Genomic DNA, 24,364 nt, shown 5'->3' with positions numbered 1-24,364 from the left:
TTTTTCTTGATTGTATTATTAATTATTATTATTATTATCGGTTTAATTTAGCTTGTATTCAGTCTTAGATTTCCCAAATTAAGGATCTTTGAAGGAAAAGGAAAAGAGAGAAAACTTAATTTCAAGAATCTTTGTTTTTCTTTTCTTTATATATATTTTCATGATCTGTAATCTAAGATTCAATCACCGACAGAATGATTCAGAATTTCAGTTGTGAAACTTGGTACTTTTTTTAACGATTTTACTTGATTAATTGCGCTAATGCTGATCAATCGTTTGACCTTCTTTGTGTTCAATTATATCTTACATAAATTTTATAGGGATTAGTGGATATTGGACAAGAAAAGCCCGAGAGAGAGAGAGAGAGAGAGAGAGAGAGAGAGAGAGAGAGAGAGAGAGAGAGAGGGGGGGGGGGGGGGGGGGAGGGGGGGAGGCGGAGAGGGAGAGGGAAAACTTCAATTCACAAATCTATCTTTTTCCTTTTTCTCTCTCTGCATATATATAGTACTCCTTGAATAATCCTTGTAAACTATATGCCTTAATTTATCAAAAATAACTTGCATTTACAAAGTGATCACAATTTCACACTGATTAAAATCCCTTCCATATAGGTTGCTTACAATTCCCATTTCTTATTAACACAGTAAACAGATAAAATATGATAACCAAACAGGCCTTAAGTATATGATCACCCACCAAAGTCCAAAGATGCCCTACAGGTTTACTTGTAATTAGTTTGTACAGTTCACATGCATAAACTCTATACATAAATTAAGTTATCTATATATCCAAATATATAATTAATTTGTTGATGCGGACAGCATGTAATTAAAAAAATATGTTTAGATTTATTTGTTTTTTGATAAATAAATAAAAAATGTGTGTGTGGGTTGAGATTTCTTTATCCCACGGCTCTTGGAGCTGGAGACAAAATGCCAGTGGCCACTGGCCATCTAGACAGTATTCCATTATTTTGTCTTTGGAAAACATAAACAACCAATTAACCAGACCTTAACTAATTTATATGCAAATGAACAGAGAGAGGGAGAGACATATTAGGGTTAGGGTTTCTTGGTTCATCCTCTAAGCTAGTGTGTTAGGTTTCAAACTTTGTCTGTTTCAAAACTAAAAACACAATTGAAAAGGATATAATACAAACTCACATCTGGATGTATGATATATGCATCATCTGAATAACCAAGCCAAACCAAACCGAGCCTTGAGTACTCTCAATCAAATGGGGTCGGCTACATGATTCCATGTTTTTTCATTTTGAGTTCTGTTGAGGGCATCGTGTTCCATAATATCCAGTAAGCCTAAATCTTTGCGAATATTACGAAGTTCTTTTTTATGTACAAATTATACGAATTTCTATGCAAATGATACAAATTTAAGGCAATGGAATGGGGTGCATATCGTTCACACTCAATTACGAGTGTGTATAACTTTTTAATTTTTTAAGTTCCTCAATTCGTTCTTTTCTGTTTGTGTATATAAGTCAATAATACCTCAATTTTTTTTATGTTTTAAGTTTATAAATATTTCTTTTAATTTAGTTTGCCTACCTATATGAAGCCAAACGAAAGTTTTCATTTCTACTTAATTAAGTCTTTTTTTAACTCCAAGATTTTCTTTCGCTCTTCACTTTTGTCAAATTACAATTAACAGATAATCTTCTTTTCAGGTAATTCAATTTATAGATTAAATTTTTCTACTCATGAATCCTATTTTTCAGTAAGCACTCATGTGACATGCCAGTTGAATGTGAAGTTAAAATCTGCCAATCCTCTTTTATTCCTTTTAAGATATTAATCTTACAATGTCCAATATTAATTATGGTGATCATCTCAGTTCATGGCAAAATAATCATGTACATAATTGAGATATATATTTGATGGGTACGGTAGATAAGGGTTCCGGTAAGGGCGAAGGAACAAATTATATATGGTACACGTAGTGTGTATTTTAAAAATGTTACGTACTTTTTGGTGTATGCTACACATTGTCGTTTTATATATGATTTAAGTTACCTATTATTCTAGCCGGTTGTGAACGCATGTGCATAACGCAACAGGTATATTGCATACGAATAATTTGTGCTAGCATACATAGAATTTATAGTGAGTTACATATTATTTTGACTAAATATTTCTAAAGCATTACTTAAAGTGTATACCATAGACATCTATTTTACCCCGATGAAGAAGAATATATACTTTAAACAGCATTAGAATTTCCAAGCTGGATTAATTTGTAAAGTCTAATTCGGATTTGGTTTGCCACTTGCTGACTATGGTGGAGTTAGATACATGGTACAAATATGCGAGAGACGTAGATATACACTATTACCCATTTTGGGAATCACGTAAAATTTGTGTGTCGCGTTTTTCTATTTTGCGTTCTTTGCTCAATTGTATTCTTTGTGCGTGTGCGTTGGTCGGTTCTGGTCAATTTCACAATCTATATAACCAAAGCTATAAGTTGCATCTACAAAACACATAGTTTAACGTACAGTACTATCAGGCTCCACACTTCGTCTCATGTCCCATGATGCATCATATGAGTCCATGATTCATTTCTTGCTTCTTTCTCCATCCGTAAGGTAATTAATAATATGCTTTAACGTACAGTACTAGTCATGTGTACAACAATTGCTTCGGATATGATTGCTCGGGAGCTTATGTGCCAACTAGTTGGGATGTTTGCTTTGGATTTGTGATGCCGGATATCCTTACTCTCCTCAGTCTTTGTAATCCTTATTCAAAGATTAATAAAATTTTCTTTAGCGTTCAAAAAAAACAATGTGCACCACCAATTGCGAGCTCTAGAATAATGATCTGATCTGATCTGATATGATATGAGTAACTTTTAGTAATATTATCCAAACATAGCCTTAATGAAATAGATGTAGTCGTCGTCGTCCAAATGCCATATTCGATGGCAATTTTATTAGCCCATGGAAAACTCCATCTTCAAGGGTTCGGGTGACAACATACAGAAGCTTGTAACAAGAATCGAAGTTTTTAAGCTTGTTAGAGAGAGAAATTAAGCTAACCTCTTTATTACGTGGTCTTCTTGAAAGTCTTCTAATTATAGGAGGCAATGTTTGGATTCCCTCTTCCACATGTTTCGTTTCTCTGCTTTCTTAGCCCAGTTTTTTTTTTTCATTTTTTTCTGGGCTTTGAAGGTGTTCACTTAGGGATGTCAGATGTGTTTGCTCTCTACCATTGTCTTGTTTGTCCCTTGGGGTTTGTATCTGAGCCTCATTGCATATCTTAGCGCATTGTGTGATTGTATATATATCTTTCGTACTTCAACAATCACACAATGTGCGAAGAACGATTCAAGAAAAGAAATGGCGAACACAAGACACGGTGATTTTGCATGGATTTCTAACTGTAGTTTAGTACATCCATGGTTCACGTCAATTTTCACTATGTAATGACTGAAGAACGGAGTACAATTATATTTTTATTTTGGTTTCGGGGGTGCTACTCAGGTCGAGTCAAACTCCGAATATTCAGCGAAATGCAAAATTAGACAGAATCAAACTTCACATCCAATAACGGACAACCCAAACATGTTCAGGTACTTGTCATGTTCTGGCCCAGTTGACAAGTCCAAATGAATTTTGGGTTAATTCAGTGTAGAAACAGGAACCAGAAGTGGCAGATCAGGCCGTGAAGTCAATGAAGTTGAGCACAAGATGTTGCAAATGGTTTGATGACTCGTTGGACCCTAAATCACATAATATGCGTGCGCGTGCAAGAGCGGGAATGCCAGCGCAAGCATGGAAAGAGTTCTTTTACAAACATTCCAACCTACAAAAATTTACAAGAATCGAAGATCGTGAGCGCAGAGCGAGAATTGATTACCAATAGCGAAGGGCTCTACTGAAGGATTGTGTTACTAGGGTTGGGCCATGATTAGGGTTTGGCCTGAAGGATAGAGAATTTTGTTGATTTTGCCCAATAGAATTCCGAACACTGATTTTGTTTCCCCTTTTATTCTGTCTTGTAGGATAGATAGATGAATTAATTAAGTTATTCTATTTGAGTTTGAGCTCATGTTCGCTTGTTAAAAGCTTGATTGAAATCAGTTTGTTACGTAAACTAACCGGCTCGATCAAAACTCGTTTAAGATCAGCTCGCATGTTACACAAGCCAAACTTAAATACAGTTTTTAAGCTCGTTAAATTTTCGAACAATTCAGTTTTAGCTCATCCGAGTTGTCTATCGATAGGCCGAAGCTGTCGTATTTTGTCGAAAAGACCCTCGGTGAGGGGCTCTGGCACTTCTCTAATGCAGAAACATGTGAAAAGAAAGGTTGACACGAGACTCGTTGGATCAAAGTTAGGGCACGTTTCCGCTAAGTTATAAGTTGCGGACAACTTCTTATCACTACTTTGGAGTCAAATTTTTTTCATTAAACTATAAGTTTAGGATGATATAGTTTTAGTTTAGTGAAAACATTTTGGTAAGGAGTTGAAGAGGAAAAAGTTTTACTTAGGCCGCGTTCCGCTAAGGTTTTTATTGTTTAAGTACTTATTTTCTGCTTTACGAAACAAGTCATTTTCTCACAATACATTACATTTAATTTAAAAAATAAATACGTATTTTTTTAAGCGTTCCGCTAAGGTTTTTATTGGCCAAAAAATTGTAGAGGAAAAAGATAGTGGAAATGCCCTTTGCGTGCAAATTTGCAATTTGTTGGCAATGACTAGAGGAAATTAACAATGAAGCAAAAACAACGGCTCTCTTCACTTCCGCAAACCCAAACCCAAACCCCCAGAAGAACGTTACGCTTTCTTTCCAAACCTTCTTTTTTAAAAAGAAAGTAGTTTTAAACTCAAATATAACGAAAATGAAAAATGATTTTTTGATTTTTTTTGCACTGTTAAAAATATTTCAATGAAATCTATCAAACAAGATCTATAATAGTAAAAAAATTATTTTCATAAACTCATAATTTTTAAACTTGAAATTACCTTCATTTTCTAAAAGTTTCTTTTAAATGAAAGTGGAACACCCCCTAAACAACAGTAGCAATTTGTTCCCCACCCACAAACTCCCATCCTCCTCCATCAAAACTGTCCCCTGTAATTGAATCCCCAACTCTTCTCCCTCTCTGAGAATTAATGGTTCAACACAAACACATGCACTCACTGTTTAATGCAGTGTGTTTGGCACTTTTTTATTTGGTTGGACAGACAGGGGTGTCCGAGCTAACTGGCACACACCTCGACTATTTCTCTCCCAATCTAATCACGAGAGATTTTTCTCTGGTGACCTATCTCCGAGAGGTTGCTGAATTTCAAACTCAATTAGAATTTGTGAATTTACACTTCATACATGTTGTCACATGAGCTCAGCTTGGGTTAGTGTTTGGCACTTTGCAACTAGTGTTCTCTTTTGGGACCCATTTGATGAGATCAACTTCCTCTTAAATCAAACGCAAGCCAGAGGACAAGGCTCTCTTTTGTCAAACCTGGGTTCCAGCCCATGAGTGGGGGCCATCAGCCATTAGTCAAGACCCTGACAAGTGGTTCTCCTTTCTAATGCATACTCCTCGTCCTGATTTGTTCATTCATTTTTACTATTTGAGACTTTGAAAAAAATTTGTCTACAGTTTGCCATTTATAAAATTTCTAATATGCAATACGGATTTTATTTGATGAATTTCAACTTGTTCTATTAGGCAAAAATTTTAAATTTACATAAAACATTGTATATTGCAAGACACAAATAATTTTTTGTAAGACTCGTATGTCAAAATTAGACAAACAAATTGGAATGAAGGGAGTAGTTGCTTTCTAGATAAGTATATATGATGTCATTTGGAGTTTGCTAAGGGGCGTAAAAATCACTCACATTTTTACAATTCATACTCTTTTCTTGTCTTTATCCACTTGAATTTACTATTTTATCATTTGTTCAATACATTTCTTTTCACACATCTAAAGGCAAGATTGTAAATTCATGTGGATAAAGACCAAAAAAGAAGAAAAAGAAAAAGAAAAAAAAGAAGTGTGGATTGTAAAAAGGCAAGTGTACGTAAAAATCATTTCCCTTTCCTAAATTAACTTAATTCCAAACGATATATATTTGGCTAATGGCTATTGTTTGAGGTCAAGTATGAAATTTGGTACAGCTGCTAAGTAATGAATGAATCCCAAATTGTGGTTGTTTGTTGCGGTTGAACTTGTAACGACCCTGATTTTTGGTAAATAAAAATTTCGTTAAATATTTAAATTTTATCTTAATTACTTGGATTTGCTACTAAAAATTTCTTTTTAATTTTTATAATCCGTCATAATTAGATTTGAAACTTATAAAATTATATCTTTCACGCCGAGCAATCTAGTCATTTTCTAAAGACAAGTATGCTTGTAGAAGCACTCGTATTTTTTTTCTAGTGAGTTAAAATAAAATCTTTAAATTATATTTCTTGGCTAGAAATCCTACTTGGCAAGTAGAATTAGTTTCCAACCAATTCGTTAGAAAACCTTAATTACCGTTTCAATCTAGTTACAATTTCCTAATCCTAGATGGACCTTTTTGACCGTCTTTGAGCCTTATGAAACCCTCCGAACCCTATTGAACCATTAGACTATAGGAGTAATCATTTCATTCCTATGTTTAGTCATTTCACTTTACCTAGCATCATTACTTACCCTACCTATTGGATAATAAAGGCAAGGGAAAACTTTAACCTTTGGTCCATAAATGTTAGGGAAAATATTATCCCTTGGACAATAGATTTCCATGACTAGTCATATCAAATTATTACCAATATCCCTTTACCCCTTGGTCCATAATTGTTAGGGGAATTTTTGTCCCTTGGTTATTAGACCTTTGACTTGCCTAAATGCATGACAAGACAAGTCATACAAGAATCCCATCATTTTGCTTCCAAAAGAAGCAAGACTAGCCATGCATGCATGCACACCTATGTTCTAGTCTTAAAATCCTAGACTTACTTTCCTAGATTTTCTTGGATGTATATAGATACAAGTGAGAGAGAGAGAGAGAGAGAGAGAGAGAGAGAGAGAGAGAGGCCGGATGGAGAGAGTGGGGTGGAGTGTGTGCATGAGTTTTGATTATTTACACAAGCAACATTTATAGCCTTAAGCCTATTTTTTTGACTACATGCCAACCCATTCTAGTCTTCCAAAGTACAAAGCTAGCCCATGATTATATTCTTTCTTGCAAGCAACCTCCCCATAGACTTGACAAGTCCAAAACCCTTCATGATGACCTAAGATTTGGCCTACAAATGGAAGTGACAAGTCATGGAAGACTTGGCATGCTTTCAAGCTTGATTGGACATGACAATGGAGCAAATCCATGGGGAAAAGAGAGGAGAGGGGGGGCCGGCCATATGGAGGAGGGAGGGAGCCAAGACTTGTGCCTATAAATAGCAAGCTCACTTCAAGTTCAACTCACCCCTTCACTCCCTTGCTTACATTCCTCTCCAAACACCATTTCCAGTTCCAGTCAGCTTACTGCCCTCCACAAATCTTCATTTTTCTCCTGCTTAAAGTAGTTTTTAGAACCAACTCCCTTCGAGAAAGTTGTAGAGCACTTCGAAACCTTCAAGTTAGACCCAAGAACCATCCAAATCGGTGAAGAAACGACAAAGTTATTGGCATCCGAAGTTCAGTAAAAATCTCGGATTTCTATTTCCAGACAGCATACTGTCTCTGCCTTTATCACCATTTTTCTCCTACCTAAAATAGTTTCTAGGATCAACTTCCTTCACGAAAGTCGTAGAGCACTTCGAGAGCTTCAACTTTGACCCAAGAACGATCGTATTCGGCCAAATATTGACCAAGTTACTGCCATCCAAAGTTCGGTCCAGATTTGCAAGTTCACCGCCCGTAGAAAATCTTCCAACTAGCTTATTCGGCCCCGACTAAGTTTCGGATCAAGGTAGATAAATCTCTACTCATTTTCCCTAGTATAACTTTAGTTATTTTTGTTTATGATAAGGCAAGTTAAAGTATTAGGAATAATTAGCAAGCTCGTTTTACAAAATCTTGAAATAACATTACGATCATGTAGATTTTCTCTACTCACTTCCCTAAGTATAAGTATAACCCCTTGTTCCCTAAACTCTACGTATAGAATCGTACGTTAGAAAGTAGAATGTTCTTGATTCAAAGTATCAATATCTTTATCGTTTTCCTTAAGTAGATAAGGTTATCTATTGTTTGGTTTCAAGTAGATAAGGTTATCTATCATGATTATCTCGCTAATGGAAGTACGAGCATGTTGGATAAATGACTTTGTCTTAAATAAATATATGTTGTATTGAATTTCTCAAAAAGTAAAATAGAACGATTTTCGAAAGATAAAAGTTTAACGCTTGATTTGAAGTATTCATATTTTGATCTTTTTGAGCATGCTTAGTAATATTGAGTTAAATAATCTTGCTAGTATAGTTTCAATGAATGAGTTATGCTTATTTTTGTGAAAAGTCCTACCGCGGAGTCTATGCATGAAAACGTGACACGAAAATCGAGAAAGTTAGAAACGTGACACCTAGGGTGTGGTTAACAAAAAGACGTGTTTTGAAAAGGTGAAATGTTTTGAAAACCGCAATGTGGCCGGACATGGTAGCCCATTGTGTTGTGTGTGTTTTGTGTGCCAATGGGAACCCGGTGCGGCGGAACCATTGTGAGGATACTCGGGAGACCGGAACGGCGGAACCGAGGTTGGGTGTGTGGCTTGGTTATCCGCGTTACGGAGCCAATGCGATTGTGTGCCAATGGGAACCCGGTGCGGCGGAACCATTGTGAGGATACTCGGGAGACCGGAACGGCGGAACCGAGGTTGGGTGTGTAGCTTGGTTATCCGCGGTACGGAGCCAATGCAAATGATTTTGAAAGGTTGGGTGTGTAGCTTGGTTATCCGCGGTACGGAGCCAATACAAATGATTTTGAAAGGTTGAAATGTTGACACGGTCTACGATGAGTCGCGTAGGAGAAACACAGAAATCTTGGACACCAACGATAGATGATTAACGAATGTGGATGTGTCATTGTTAGCTGTATATACATGTATCATGTGGAAATCGATGATTGTATAACCTGTTGTTTGTAAGTTATGGGTTAGCGGGTATGAGTTTGTTCTATTGAGCGTTGTAGCTCACGGTGTTACCTTTTGGTGACCCTGACATATTATATCGGTGGCGACGCGGGTATAATGTGTCAGACTCCTTAGATGAACAGGATAAGATGTACACCGTGGAAGCTTTTGGAGCAGAGGAGCTTGCTAGGATGGAAGAGCAAGCAGAGTAGTGTTAGGAACCCTAGTTTCCTTTCTTGTTGAATAAATGTACAATTTCCTTATGATGTATTTATGATGTAATAATGAGCCAGACTCTCTTTATTATATAATAAATGCCTCATTTAACGTACCCAAAATTGGGGGCGTTACAGAACTTATATAGAAGCTAATTTTTTGTGTCTATGTGTGAGGTTAGAGAAGAAAAGTTATACAAGTTTGATGGGATAATTACATGGGATTCAGTAGCAGACTTAATAGAAAGTGGCCATATTATAGAACTAGGCACCCTGCTTGGTGGGGGTTAGGGTTTAGAATCTCGGCACGTGTAAGTATGCGGATCTGTTTGGGGATAAATTCAGAACTAATTTCACCAACCGTAACCTTAGGTCGTGCGGCCGCACCAAAAATCAGAGCTCCCTCCCACATTTATTTCGCACCAACTTTCGCGTTTAGATCAATATGGTTGTGCTTGGAATTAATAGTCCTTGGGAAGTATCAATAAGAAGTTCCTATGTGCTGGGGGATTGATGTGGGTGGAGTTAATAATCACCTAGGTTATGTCATCCCCATATTCTCCTTCAAAGTATGATTTCTTTAATAAGGCCTGACCTGGGTGTGTTTATAAAGAATACTTTTTCCTAGTTCTTATTTTTTACGTACTTACTTTATGTTGAACTTACTTTATGTTTTACGAGATAGGTCATTCTCTTATAATACATCACCTTTAATTTAAAAAATAAGTATCGGAAACAAGTTGTCTTTTGGAATACATATATATATATATATATATATATATATATAGACACACACACTCCGGATCAAATCAGGACTCCCTGATATAAGCTTCTGTCCAGACTTTTGATCTCAGTTGTTGGATTGTGTTTTCAATGGTCCAGATCTACGAAAAGTTTATGACCGGTCATAATTAACTTTCCTCGAAAAAGTTTCATTAAAATCGGAACCATTGAAAACACGATTCAACGGCTGAGTGGTGATCCGGACGTAAGCTCCGGTCAAGTTGCCCGAGAGAAACCGCACTGTGTGTGTATATATATATTGTAGAGGAAAAAGATAGTGGAAATGCCCCCTAGCTAGCGTTGCAAAACTGCAATTTGTTGGAAATGACTAGTGGAAACAATGAAGCAAAAACAACGGCTCTCTTCACTTCCCAAAACTCAAACCCCCTGAAGAGACTAAACAACAGTAGAAATTTGTTCTGCACCCACAAACTCCCATCCTCCATCAAAAACTGTCCTCTGTAGTTGAATCCCCAACTCTTCGATCTCCCTCTCTTGAGAATTAATGGTTCAACACAAACACATGCACTCATAGATTAATGCAGTGTGTTTGGCACTTTTTTTTTTTCCCGACGGACAAAGATGTCTGGGCTGGTTTGCGCGCACCTCAACTATCGCTTTCCAGGCTGCCCACCCATGACTATGGGATTCACATAAGATTTTTTCTCTTGCGACCTATCCCGAAGAGGATTGCTAAATTTCAAACTCAAAATGTATGAGTTTACAACACATTCATGTCGCGACATGAGCTGCCCTGTGCATGCCTTGGGTTAGTGTTAGGCACTTTGCAACTAGTAAAAGTTGCGTTTCTCTTTTGGACCCATTTGATGAGATCAACTTCCTCTTAAATCAAACGCAAGCCAGAGGACAAGGCTTTCACGGCTCTCTTTTGTCAATCCTGGGTTCCAGCCCTTGAGTGGGGGGGCCATCAGCCATTAGTCAAGACACTGACATGTTGATTTCCTTTCTACTAATATATATTCCCGTCCTGATTTGTTTGTTCGACTATTTAGGGTCTCGGAAATAATTGTCATACAGTTTTGCAATTTATGATGTTTTTAATATGCAATATGAATTTTATTTAATAGATTTTAATTTATTCTATTAGACTTTGGTCCCGCTTTGTTAAGGTTTTTATTTTTTAAGTACTTATTTTCTGTTTTACGAGACATGTCATTCTCTCACAATACATCACACTTGATTCAAAAAATAAATACTTATTTGAAAAAATAAGTATTTATTTTAGTTGGTGGAACACACCCAAAATGTTTTAAATTATTATGAAACATTGTATAATGAAAGATACAAATCATTTTTTAAAGGGCACGTACGTATGTCGAAATTAGACGAACAAATTGAGATGGAGGGAGTAGTTGCAGTCTAGATCAAGTATGATGTCATATGGAGTTTGCTAAGGGGCGTGGCAATCACTCCCCGCTACTTACTGTATTTTACTATTTTACCATTTGTTCAGTACACTTTTTTCACAATCCAAAGGCAAATTGGTAAATTCATGTGGATAAAGACCAAAAAGAAGGGGGAAATGACGGCCAATGATGTATTTTGATAATTAATACCCGGCAAGAACATGCTGAAAATATTTTTTAATGCTGAAAATGTCCTTAGCATGTATTAATTATCAAAACACGTCCTGAACCGTCATTTGTAAAGAGACAATTGTGAAAATCATTTCCCTTTGCTGAACTTATTCGAACAGTATATTTGGCTAATGGCTATTGTTTGAACTCAAGTATGAAATTTGGTACAGCTGCTAAGTATGAATGAATCCCAAATTGTGGGTGTTTGTTGCAGTTGGATTTTTTTTTTTTGGAAGGGTAAGAAAAAAAAAAAAAATTTTTGATCAGCGGGTAAGAAATTTCATTAATGGAGAAAAATACAATTGTGCTATCGCCATAGGATAGAGGGCGTTTGCAATTGGCGAAGACTGAAATACAAAGGCCTAAGGAATAGAGCACTGGGCTACTAAACACAAAACATTAATATCTGGTATCGTCATTAGACATGAGGACGTCAACGACGAACGAATGCCAACAAAAGGCCTAAGAAATAAAGCACAATGAAATAAGCTAATTGGACTTATGATAGAAGCTAATTATTTCATAACAAAGCAAGGGATGCTCCCTGAGAGAACGATATGCTTAATTTGAGTAGAAACACCTAACAGGATCTAATGGCTTGTTTGCAAACACACACAAAAAAAAAGGTGAAAACTTCTATGTGGCAGAAAGGGACAATCAGGTAACAATGCTACCGTAACATCACTCAGCCACACCCCAAACACATAACTCTCACATACGTGCGGGTCTCATCCCACAATTAAATGTGTGGGGCCACACATATGCGAGAGTGATGTGATCATGGTGTGGCATAATAATCATAAATTAGGCGTAGGGCATCCCCCAGAGCTAGGAAATAATGGACATGAAAACCAGATTGCATGAGGAAAGGAGTAGAACAATAGGGAGTGTTAAACACAGGTAAATTTTCAAGTGCTGTTTTGGTTGATCAGGTGCTATGTTGCAGTGATAGAAATGTCTATGTGTGATCAGGTTAGAGAAGAACAGTTATGGTAGAAGTTTGAGGATTAACATGGGATTCAATAGCAGACTTAGAAAGTGGCCATATTATAGAACTAGCTAGGCACCCTGCTTGGTGGGGGTTAGGGTTTAGAATCTCGACACGTGTTTGCGGCTCTGTTTGGGGATAAATCCAGCACCGATTCCACCAACCGTAACCTTAGGTCACGTGGCCGCACCAAAAATCAAAGCTCCCTCCCGCATTTATTCCGCCCTAACTTTCGCATTTAGATCATTATGATCAATAAGAAGTTCCTATGTGCAGGGGGATTGATGTAGGTGGAGTTAATCATCACCTAGGTTATGTCATCCCCATATTCTCCTTCAAAGTATGATTTCTTTAATGAGGCCTGAGTATTGTGTTTATAAAGAATACTTCTCCTATTTCTTCCACTTGCCCAATTGCATCAGCTAACCTTTTCTTTTGAGGCTTGTTTTAATATAAAAATGGAGCACATAGGAACTTCTTATTGATCATAATGATCTAAATGCGAAAGTTAGGGCGGAATAAATGTGGGAGGGAGCTCTGATTTTTGGTGCGGCCACGCGACCTAAGGTTACGGTTGGTGGAATCAGTTCTGGATTTATCCCCAAACAGAACCGCATACACGTGCCAAGATTCTAAACCCTAACCCTCACCAAGCAGGGTGCCTAGCTAGTTCTATAATATGGCCACTTTCTAAGTCTGCTATTGAATACCATGTTATCCCTCAAACTTCTACCATAACTTTTTCTTCTCTAACATGACCACACATAGACATTTCTATCACTGCAACATAGCACCTGATCAACCAAAACAGCACTTGAAAATTTACTTTATATATCTGCTAGAAGTATTGTCGTCGGCACACGCAATCATCTATGGCGAATTTCCCTGTGCCTACGTTGGGGCTGAAATTTAGGTCCCAATGCTAAGAGTAGATTTAGCCCCACTAAACAATGACGGAGTCTTTAATTACTAACGAAAAAAATCCAAGTACTTACCCATTGATCCAACTACTTTCGAGTTAGGCTTCTTTCAATTGCAAACATTACTGCCATTGTTGAATCTAGTGGCATGTCTCTGTCAACTCAAGTAAGATACTAGGTTGTTTTGCTCTACTACATAAATCACCCTTCATGTTTAAGGCTTTGTTTGGTTCTCTACTAGCTTGTTTTGATCACTGTCTTTCATTTCAACCTAGAATGATGATCAAGAAACACATGCAAGTTGCATAGCTAGCTCAAACACCAATAATAAGAAATACAGTATATAAATATAGAGAAAAACTTCTATACGGAGGGTACCACAAAGAAGTTTTATGAATGTGCATCAAGACCGTCCAAAAGTGTGTTGGACGGTCGCGATTCATTTCCTTCGTAAAGAACTTATCCTCGCCATGAATAAGTGTGTGTGTGTGTGTGTATACGGGACGGTTCAAGAGACACCCAAAAAAATACTCCAAATCTCAATCTCATAGTTTCCGATCAAATTTTTATGATCCGAACCGTTCAATGTGTACAGAATGTGATTTTAAGAGTGCTTGCGAGAAATTAGCAAAAAAAATAACCGGGAAAGACTTGATTTGAGCAATTTTTATTTGAACCGTTCAATAAAAAATTGTTCGAAACTGTTCGGATCAAGCCCTTCCCAGTCATTTTTTTTGCTGAATAGTTGTTCGAGTGAACAAACTATCCGTGGATCCCGACCATTCAAAACACAATCCAACGACAGCCGAGCGACGTCCGCATTTTTGTAGGATAAGGGCAACCTTATGTGATGGGGAGTGTGTGTAAAAATATATATATAAACTATGCATGCATGATTTTTATGTGGGCACTCCTCTCTACCCTCCACCGAGAAAAATGCCACTCTCCCTTGGCCTTAACAATAGGAAGCCCTTGAATTTTCCCACTTCTGTGAATGATTCTTGTGGTGGGTGGTATTGGTATTGGGTTCAACTCCATGATTTGATTGCGTTCTATATTGGAATCTGGTACAGAAAACAGTAAAAAGGGACATTTCCTTGTGCTTTGGTACTTCAAAACTTAATAGAGTCCTTAAATCTCAAAACACTTTTGATGACCAAAGCATATGCACAAGACCCACACGATTCCATTAATCGATTACATTGGGACAGAATCCTGTGTTTTCAAGTTTATGTCCCCCAATTTCAGTGAGTCTATATTTATGTAACTCAAGACCTTCACGACATCGTGCCGTTGAAAATACACCAGGAACAGAAATTTCGAGAACAAGATGATACCCGGTCCATAAATAGCACCATCTAATGTTATATGAGCCCAACTTGGCTCAATATGATCTACTTGATTACCCAAAGGACTAACACTTTATAACCAATATATTATACAAATCCAAAGTGGGTCCCAAATTTAGAGACTTTTTGAGCTCCCTTCATGAAGAGTTTTGGGTTTGATTGATCTTGGCAAATTCCAGGGTTTTCTTGCCTTGAAGCTTGTTTGTCACATAGTGCTTGCTGTACTCCCCATGGCTATACCTTTTGTACTTGCAAGGGAGGTTCCCATTCACCAGTTGTGGAATTGGGCCAAGCTCTATGTCATAGCTTGGTGCATAGAATGTGACAATTGAGAGTCTGTCTTTTTCCTTGTCTGTCACTGCTCTGTGCTCCACGCTCTGGTACCTCCCATTGGTCAAGACCTGTTAGATTCAAAATCAAGAGAGAAAATTAGGAAACTTTGACTCAATCTCCACTCCAGTCCCTTTGTTTTTGGTTTGACAGATATGCACTTTTGGTCAAGTTACAATAATGTTACCTACCCTCCATCTATGGCCTATTGGCCTTCAGTAAGTTAAGTTTAAATTAGAAAAGTGGCTGTCCGAGGAATGAATTCAGTACCAATTGTCGGACCATTTTTTGAGTCATGAGATAAATTTTCGTTCGATGTTCTAAGCAAGCTACCGACGGATGTCAACAGTTCAACTTGACCGAAATTGCATGGTTTTGACTCCCACAAATTGAAAGTCCAAGTACCAAAGTGAGGTTTGACATGAAGTAGAATGGTATAGACATAATTTACTCTAAAGAAAAGACACTTTTTCTTACTTCTATGGTATCACCAACGTTGATTACAAGAGCATTTGGAAGAGGCTGAACTGGGACCCATGTGTTGTCTTTGAGTATTTGGAGGCCCACTGAGCTGCCTTTTCCTTGCTGCAACACTGTTAGGGCACTCCCATCTGAATGGGGACTTAGTCCCAAAACCAGGTCAGGCCTAGGGCATGGTGGGTAGTAGTTCATCCTCACAGCTTGGACAGCTACCCCAAACATTTCCTCAAAAGTGTCCTTATTTAGACCAAGGCTCATTGCTATAAAACTAAGCAACTTTTGGCATAGTCTTCTTACTTCCCTTGAGTATTCCTCTACAGTTTCACTGCAATGACACATAAATAAAAGCAAAACAATGATAAGAGAACAAACAGCGGATGTCAGGTTTGCAAGTCTAATAATTGAGCTGAATACTAACAGGTTCAGATTTGACTCATTTATTAAACTAGCCTAAATTAACTTGAGGTTCAAATTCGGTTTGTTTAGTATCCGAATCGATCTCAAACCATCCTTTATCAAGTCGAGTTTCGAATAGTTCACGAAAGTCTCGATTCATTTGCAACCCTATATGTATGGTATTGTTTTAATTTTCTGTGTTCAACTTTTATAATTTTCACGGATCAAAAAAAATAATAAAAACTTTTATAATTTTCAGAAAAGACAGGTGGACTGTTTTTGGAAAATTGTTTTCTAATAAAAAAATAGAAATGGCCACCCGTGTCTTCGAACTTTTAACTAAAATATGTAAAAGAGTCATCATAGTGCTGCCATTTATACCTAAACTTAGGTGGCTTCGTTGTTCAAGGTTTTGGGTTGTTTGGTATGGTTTCTGGTTTTGGGGTTTTCCAAGGTTTTGGGTTGTTTGGTATGGTTTCTGGTTTGGGGGTTTCTGAGTTTATTTTCTTAAAAGTTAAAAGTGAGAAAAACACATTTTTGGCCATCTGTTTCTAAAGAGGAAACGCATCATCTCCGATAACTGTCCCGAACAATTATTGGAACTATCCCGCAGACATGGGTTCCACAAGAAACCCTTTGGCAGTAAGAGCCTCTAAGGCTCTAACTTTGTGAGAACATTATTAGACTGTCTGGAACAGTAACTCCAGAGAATCCAAACCCTTGTGGAACAGGTATTTACGCAACTAAAAAAAACTGAAAACTTAAGGATCGTTCTCAAGATTTTCATAAACTGGGTTTTGGAAAAGAAAGCAAAACCAAAAGGATGGGGACAAAATTACCCATCATGGGTATTGTAGTCATTTACCTAAACTTGTGAGGCTTGGTTGGCCAAAGCTTTGGGACTCTTATAAAGTGGGGCTCAACTCCAAGGGCAAACATGTTGCACCAATCCAACTTCTGGTCCTCTGAGAAAACGAAAGCCTGTCCGTATCCCTGAACCGTGCCCGGAGCCATTGGATACTTCTGTTTCTCCTCCAAAGGCAGCATGAAAAATTCTTTCCCCACTTTTTCTATGCTCTCAAGCAAATCCAGATCAATCCCATGGTTTATCACCTGCCAAATCAAATATCCAAAATCAATTGGAAGCGTTGGCTTCTGTGACCATTATGTTAAGTAGAAACGCTACGTACCCAGAAAAAGTATTCAGAATGAAATAAGGTCATCTTTTAATTTTTGGGTACGTATTCTGTGTACATAGGCATTCACGTAACGACCAACACTTTTTCTGAATACGTTTTCGCGTATATCGGTATATAGTTTTTCTTTTCTTTTCTTTGTGTCCTATATATCATTTCAAGGCAGAAAAATACCCCCCATCATTCCTCAAGATTACCATTTCCCTGACATAATTAAGATCTTGAAACATGAAGAAAAAACGATATCCACTAACCTGAAAGAATCCCCATTCTTCACAAGAGACTGCAAGCTTTGAAATTTCTTTTTGGAATTCATCTTGGCTACCCTTGACAAGTTTTGATAAGTCAACAACAGGTATGGTTTCATAAGCTGAAGAAAGATTGGTTTTGGAAAGTGAAGGCCTTTCAGTCTCGTCCCGAACGAATCTTTCGGGAATTTTTGTGGGTTTGGCCTTCCTCAGTTCTTGGACATCGTCGATGTGCCCGACATTGACAGGGGAGAGAGGAACTGGAGCCATGGAAATGGAGTTTTGGGGGATATAACAAGTTGAGTTGAGAAAGAAGAAGGCTCTGGTCTTTTAGCTATGGCTTTGAGGAATACTTAACTCTGTATTTATAGAGGAAGAAAGAAGTGTTTGATATTCATGCACCTGTGAAAAAATCATTTGGTGGTCTCGGGGCACCACTTGACAATGCCCCAATACCATTATCCATCAAATATTCTTATGGGGCTTAGTACTAAGTGTATAGATTCCACAGAAACGTGTGGTAGATCATGCTAGAGCACCACGTGACGGTACGTACTCTAAGATCACTGAATCATTACTCCCTTGTGTGACTTTTGCGGGGGGGGGGGGGGGGGGGGGGGGGGGCGAAGTACTTCACTGTTCACAAAAATTCTTGCTTAGGCTTAATATTTTTGGGAACTTATTAAAATCCTCATTGTATTACTTGAACCTATTCCCTTTGAAATGCTTTCATAGTAAAGTAATTTTAAACAAACAAATTTTCTTACAAAATAAGGTTATGTACAGTGATTTGCAGTTGAGTTCAAAAAATGAGACCCTTCAAAATGATTTTTGCTTGGATGATGTACTTATTATAGGACTCTACAAATAGACCCGTTTGGATCAATACAATATGACCCGTGGTAGACTCAACGGGCCTCTAATGCTCATTCAATAAGCCAAGTTCTAATATCAAAACGCCATTTCAAATTCCAAGGCTTCATTGCCCAAAAAAAATTAAACATATTTCTCCACTACGAATTTAGAAGCTAAATCAGCCGAGTCAACCCGATTGGTTGTTCAACGTTCATTGTTCCTTTTTCAAACCAATTCCAAACGAGCTTTACTTGTTTCATTTGAACATTGATACTATATGTGCATTTTGCCCATCATTTCCTAATGTTCATGCTGTGTTCTCTTTGCTTTTTAAAATTTTTTTAAAAAAATAGTATGGGTAATAAGTACAGAAAGATAAAAAGAAAAATGTTGAAAGTATGAAGAATTTAGAAAAAAAATTTAAAAAAATTCTTTTTGAAAAGTAAAGAAAACACAGCATGAGTCTCTATATAGGAGTATGCCATCATAGGAATGTAATGAATATATATGCATAGTGAGTGAGGAAGAAGAATCATGGAGACTTGGGAATCTAAATAGTGGTATAATTAGTACATCTGGTTGTTTCTTGTCATCTTGTGGGGTGTAAGTTAGTAATAGTAGGGGCCATTTCTCCAATTACACTGCATTGTCTCCATTTTTCCAGACCAAATCTAGTGCACTTTTTTCGATAGGCAAAGTCTAGTGCACTTGTCATCACCCCCCTGTCCTCTCCCTCCCTTTTCTTCAACCATAGCAAGCTCTTATGCAGGGCCTCAGGCCCTCAGCATAGCGATTGTATCTTGCTCAGAAAGTGTCAGAAGTACACTAACCCCACCTGAAAATACCAAAAAATAATTTTGAATATTATCAGCTAGTTTTTGTTTACTCTTGTATTGATTTATGGCATCATCCTTTTCGATGACTGACTAATTTAGAAGAAATGCCTTCCACTAGCGGGGAACAATTAGAATCAGAGCAAAGTCCCGTATGGACTGGCTCAACACAAGAATTGATAGCAAACATATGGGAGTCGAATTGCCAACCCTGGGGTTTTGATGGCATTATCCTTACTTTTCCTTCCAACGAGTTCATCACTTTGGAAGGTTTTTTTAGGACACGTATGTGGTTCAGTGACATCTGATTAATAATACTACTATCTCGGCTGTCGGGATCTTGAGTTTGACTCCCCTAGAGAATTGATGACGGAGGTTTGGGCACATGCTTTCCGGATATGTGTTAGGACTTTCGTGCATAGTCAAATACCTAATTCAACATGATAGTATTTGTTCATTATCTCTCTGTAAGTTTAAGTTTCGATGCTGATAAAAAGAAGAAGGAACTTGGTATGTTTCGATATGGAACTTCGTAATATAATGCTTATAATGCCTTGTGCAGTTGTGCCCAAAGAGAGAAGTTTTTAGTCCGCAAGGAAAATGATTGATATGAGAATATTGACAGGGGGATAAACTCTAGAAAGTGAATGGGGTAACTAAACTAGTGGGTGAAGGTAAAAAAAGAGTGGTGCCATTTGCACCGACGGTTTCCTACCGACGGTATACCGACGGCCGTGCGCGGCCGTCTCCAGCCACGGGACGGCCGATCCGAGCCGTCCAAAAATTTTAAAAAAAAAACCGAGGGGCGCAACGCGGGAATCAACGGCATCCGATGTGTTTAGGGTGCTTGATCTAAACACCCTATTTTTCGTGTATATATGTATATCAACGGCATCCGATGTATATATACACGAAAAATAAGGTGTTTAGATCAAGCACCCTAAATAGGGTGTTATACGTACATATATACACGAAAAATAGGGTGTTTAGATCAAGCACCCTAAACACATCGGATGCCGTTGATTCCCGCATTGGGCCCTTCGGGTTTTTTTTAAAAAAATTTTGGACAGCTCGGATCTGCCGTCCGGTGGCCGGAGACGGCCGCCCGCGGCCGTCGGTACGATTTCCCTACATTTTTGGTCGGTACATATAGGATTTTCGGTATAAAAAAAAAAGGCGACGGATAGAGTAGCAAATATGAGAATTGATTAAGATGAGAGAAAGTTATATTAATTTGTTTACTGGAGGCGGACATGAAAGGTGTAGCCTTTGAGAGAATGTAGTTTTCTTTGTTTTTCGGTCTACCAAAAAAATAAAATAAATAAACTAGTGGGAGTCGTGATGATCACCATGTCAATAGAATCAAGTTGAGAATCTAAAACAAATATTACCACGATTGAGAGTCCTAAATACACCCTTATTGGGTAAAGGTTTTAGTGTGTAGACCTTGTCAAATATGAACAAACAAGCATACCCACCACACTAGAATAATTGGAGCACAAATTCTGTAGGCCACCAACATAAGTTTTCTTCTTGTTTGGCATCAAACAAACAAGAGCCCTATTCATGGAGTAATTTAATCTGAACACTGAGTTGTGCTTCCACCAAGCTTTGATCAGCCACTAGTTTTGTTGTAAAGATAACTGTTAGAAATAATTTGCAAATTCCTCAAATTTTCTCTAAAAACAATTTGTTTTGCCGTCATTCTATTCGAATTTGGTCAATATTAGCAAGTTTTTGGCTTTGCCTGGGAATCCCATGGACTCGGCGCAGTGGTAGTCATCTAGTAATCAAGGGCTCCTGAGACCTTTGGTATGGAGTTTGAATCTACCTGCATGTTAGCATTTCCTGTAGTGGACCGGTTCATATAGGAATTCGTCTTGGCTTTAATTAGATCCCACTTATGAATGATGGAATTGGTTTTCTGAAATAGTCGGTCAATTCGATTGATACTGAGTTGTAAAAAAATCAGCAAGTTGCAACTATATGGAGAACCAACACAATTTTCAGTAATACCCTTTGTGTGTATTTCTTTATTATACTTGATGAGATCCTACTCAATCCATATGGATAATCTGAAAGTTGAGGATCATTATTCCCAATAGAGGGCTCCAGATTTTGGACTTTTGTAGCCTTTGGGCATTTTATTATGATAAAAAAAAAATACCTAAAAAAAGTGCCCACATATAATTTTCAAAATGGTAGGGAGGGGTTGAGGAGTTTTAGTCCACTAGTCGTTTGTTTGGTAAAGACTACGAAATTTGAAGGAGATTTTCGAAGTAATAAATGGAGATAGATAGACATGTGAGTAATAAACAGAGAGAAAATTTATAGGAAACTATGCAAAACCACAAGTGAAAAAAGCCCTCTCCTCCGGACCACTCCACCACCACATATTCTCATGGGATTCACGACTGACCACACATTCTTGTGGGGTCTACGACTAAATGCATGGAATTGAACTCCACATGAATCCGTGGTTCTGGAGAGGTCCAGAGCACCATGTGGCGGTGCTCCCAGAAGCGGACTATTGAATAATTACTCCTTGACAAAACCAAAAAGCCATTCCCACAGCCCTTCTTTTCAGGGTCTCCCGACTCTCCCCCAGTCCCTCTGAGGCTATGGGCTCTTATGGACGGGGGGACCTCCCTCCTTCTGTACCCCCCAACCAAACATATGCACCTAATGCCATATGAATTTAGGTAATGTGGTACTTCCACTTTGTGAATTTAGTCAGCTAAAATGGACTGATGTGCTTGGCTTGGTAGATCCACCACACTGTCCAATCCAAATCACACAAGTTGGGATTTTTCCAAGATTTGGAGTTGAAAACTAGCTCTTTCTTTTTCCTAATTTTAAGTTTATATGCGGTACCTCTGGCTTTAGAGTTGTCATCTAAAATGGACCGAGGTCAATTCGAATTGGACAGGTGATTGCTATGGTAAATTTTCTTAAAATCCAAAATCAAACGCGTCCAGAAAATGTTAGACTAGGGTTTGGACAGCGGGGGTGCGGAGGCGGCGGCAGTGGTCTGGCGCCGTGGTTAAAGATGTTAGACTAGGTTTTAGGTGTTTGGTTGGGTTGGTGCTTTTGATTGGGTGTTTTGGTTCTAGCCCACTTGTTTGGGCTGGCGTCCTATTTGTTTTAGGTTGGGTTGGTTCCTTACCAACCATTGGATTTTTTTTAGGTTTTTCCTCCAGGTTTGGGCTCAGTCTGTTGGGCCTAAATCAACTTCCTCCGTTGGGCCTAAATCAGCTTCCTCCATGTGGTTTGGGGAAGAGAGTCTTGAGTGGTCAGGCCGGTACACCCAAGCCCCTGTTATCTCTGTACTTCGTGTTATGAGTTAATGAAATTTATTTTTGCTGATCAAAAAAACGCATCCAGTTTTTCCAAGATTTGGATGAGAAAATATTAGCTCTCTTTTGTCCGAATTTTTTTCCGATCGCGGTGTTCTTCGTTGTTTTGAAACCCTAACGTCATTGAAACTCCTGAACATGCAGTAGAGAAGTTAGATAGAGAAGGTTCGGTCTTGGCTCAGAGAAGCTACAGCATGTTCTAAGAAAATCCTACACATAAAAATATAAGGTGCCCCAACAATATGTTTGCGTTTGCGTCGGCTCCCTGCGTGAAACTTTCTCTAACCCCTTTGGGTAGTGTTTTTCTGTACTCAGAGTATTCCTATCCAAACCATATGGATAACCCGATTATTGTAGGTTTGTTCCCATCGATGGGTTCCGGTTTACGGATTTTGAGTAATCAAAATTTCTGAGTTCATTAAAAAACAAAAAAAAAAAACAATATGCTGCTCATCTGTAGGTCGTAAGAGAAATTACCAAAGAGAAGCCAAAAAAAAATTGGATCATCTATTCCAACCTCAGTTCTCTCTTGTCTGCCCTCTGAAATCCACCCCTTTGCTTTTATCATTTACAACCGGGAATGAACTGAATACAGAAAACATATTCATGGACTTGTGTGTAGGGAAAATTACATCTTCTGCAGATATTTGGTCTTCTGCAGATATTTGGAAGCCTATTGAAGTCTATTTTTCAGGAATCATAAAAGCAAATGAAGCTAGTTTTTTTTTTTTTGCCATATTTTATAGGTAGCGAGGGTTAGTGGGAAGTTAGTCAACAGAGGGCTCAGAGGCTATCCATAGCCCTGAAACCCCAAACCCCGTCCCTCATGGAACTCGAATATTGTTCTCCACGGAGGGGGGACATGGACAAACTATCTCACTAAGCATGATTTCTTGCAGATGTAGCTTGCTGATCCAAAAACTTATGAATAAAGTGAACATTGAACAAGGATGAATTGCAAAGTGACATAAACTACGAGGATCGAAACTGCGAATTATTCAAGAAAGCAACACTAACACAACCACAATGCTGAAAATTATGTCAGAAACCCGGAATTGGCAGACACATAGCTGGTTATAAGATTATTAAAACAAGCATTACAAAAAAAAAAAATACTAAAACAAAGAAAAGATATTCCAAAAAAACACGAAGGACAAAGTATAGCTTATACTATTTTTTATAGGATTTTGATATTCGCGCTCTACTTTTTACTGATGGCGCTCCATTTTGTTCATAAAGTTATTAGTAACTTCACGTTAAAAGTGGAACACCACCAGTAAAAAGTGAAACGTGAAAATCAATTTCCTTTTTGATAACATACTTTATCAAACTTTCCAATGATAAAAAAGAACTTACTTCATCAAACTTTTTGATGACATTAATACGTAAAAAAACTAAGGCAGTTTTAAAAAGAAAGAGTAACCTTCAGAACAATTAAGGCAGCAAAAAGTCTTTAAATCACAAGTTTGGAGTTGACTTCTGGTGCTTTCATGATAGGGATATTGCTCGAGATGGTAAAACCCTCGAGGTGAGTAATCTTTCATGTTTGTTTATGTCCCCTTAATATCTTATCATGGATATTGCTCGAGATGGTAAATCTTATCATGGATATTGCTCGAGATGGTAAAACCCTCGAGGTGAGTAATCTTTCATGTTTGTTTATGTCCCCTTAATATCTTGCCACTCTTACTCACCTCTTTCATGTTTGTTTATGTCCCCTTAATATCT

At 37.9% G+C, this 24,364-nt stretch overlaps 1 protein-coding gene across 1 annotated transcript; it reads right to left on the bottom strand.

Annotated features, from left to right (window-relative positions):
* Positions 1-14,693: 14,693 nt before the first annotated feature.
* Positions 14,694-18,023, bottom strand: LOC131322112 (protein SRG1). Its single transcript, XM_058353264.1, has 4 exons — positions 17,599-18,023; positions 17,014-17,261; positions 15,750-16,077; positions 14,694-15,343 (listed from the first exon to the last, which is right to left on the bottom strand). The coding sequence occupies exons 1-4, from the start codon at positions 17,860-17,862 to the stop codon at positions 15,080-15,082; spliced, it is 1,104 nt and encodes a 367-aa protein (XP_058209247.1). The 5' UTR covers positions 17,863-18,023; the 3' UTR covers positions 14,694-15,079.
* Between the last annotated feature and the right edge of the window lie 6,341 nt (positions 18,024-24,364).

This window comes from Rhododendron vialii, chromosome 4a, assembly GCF_030253575.1.
Source record: "Rhododendron vialii isolate Sample 1 chromosome 4a, ASM3025357v1".
In the NCBI taxonomy this organism is placed as follows: domain Eukaryota; kingdom Viridiplantae; phylum Streptophyta; class Magnoliopsida; order Ericales; family Ericaceae; genus Rhododendron; species Rhododendron vialii.
Note: the sequence above shows the minus strand (reverse complement) of the source record. Positions and strands in the feature narration are given on the sequence as shown.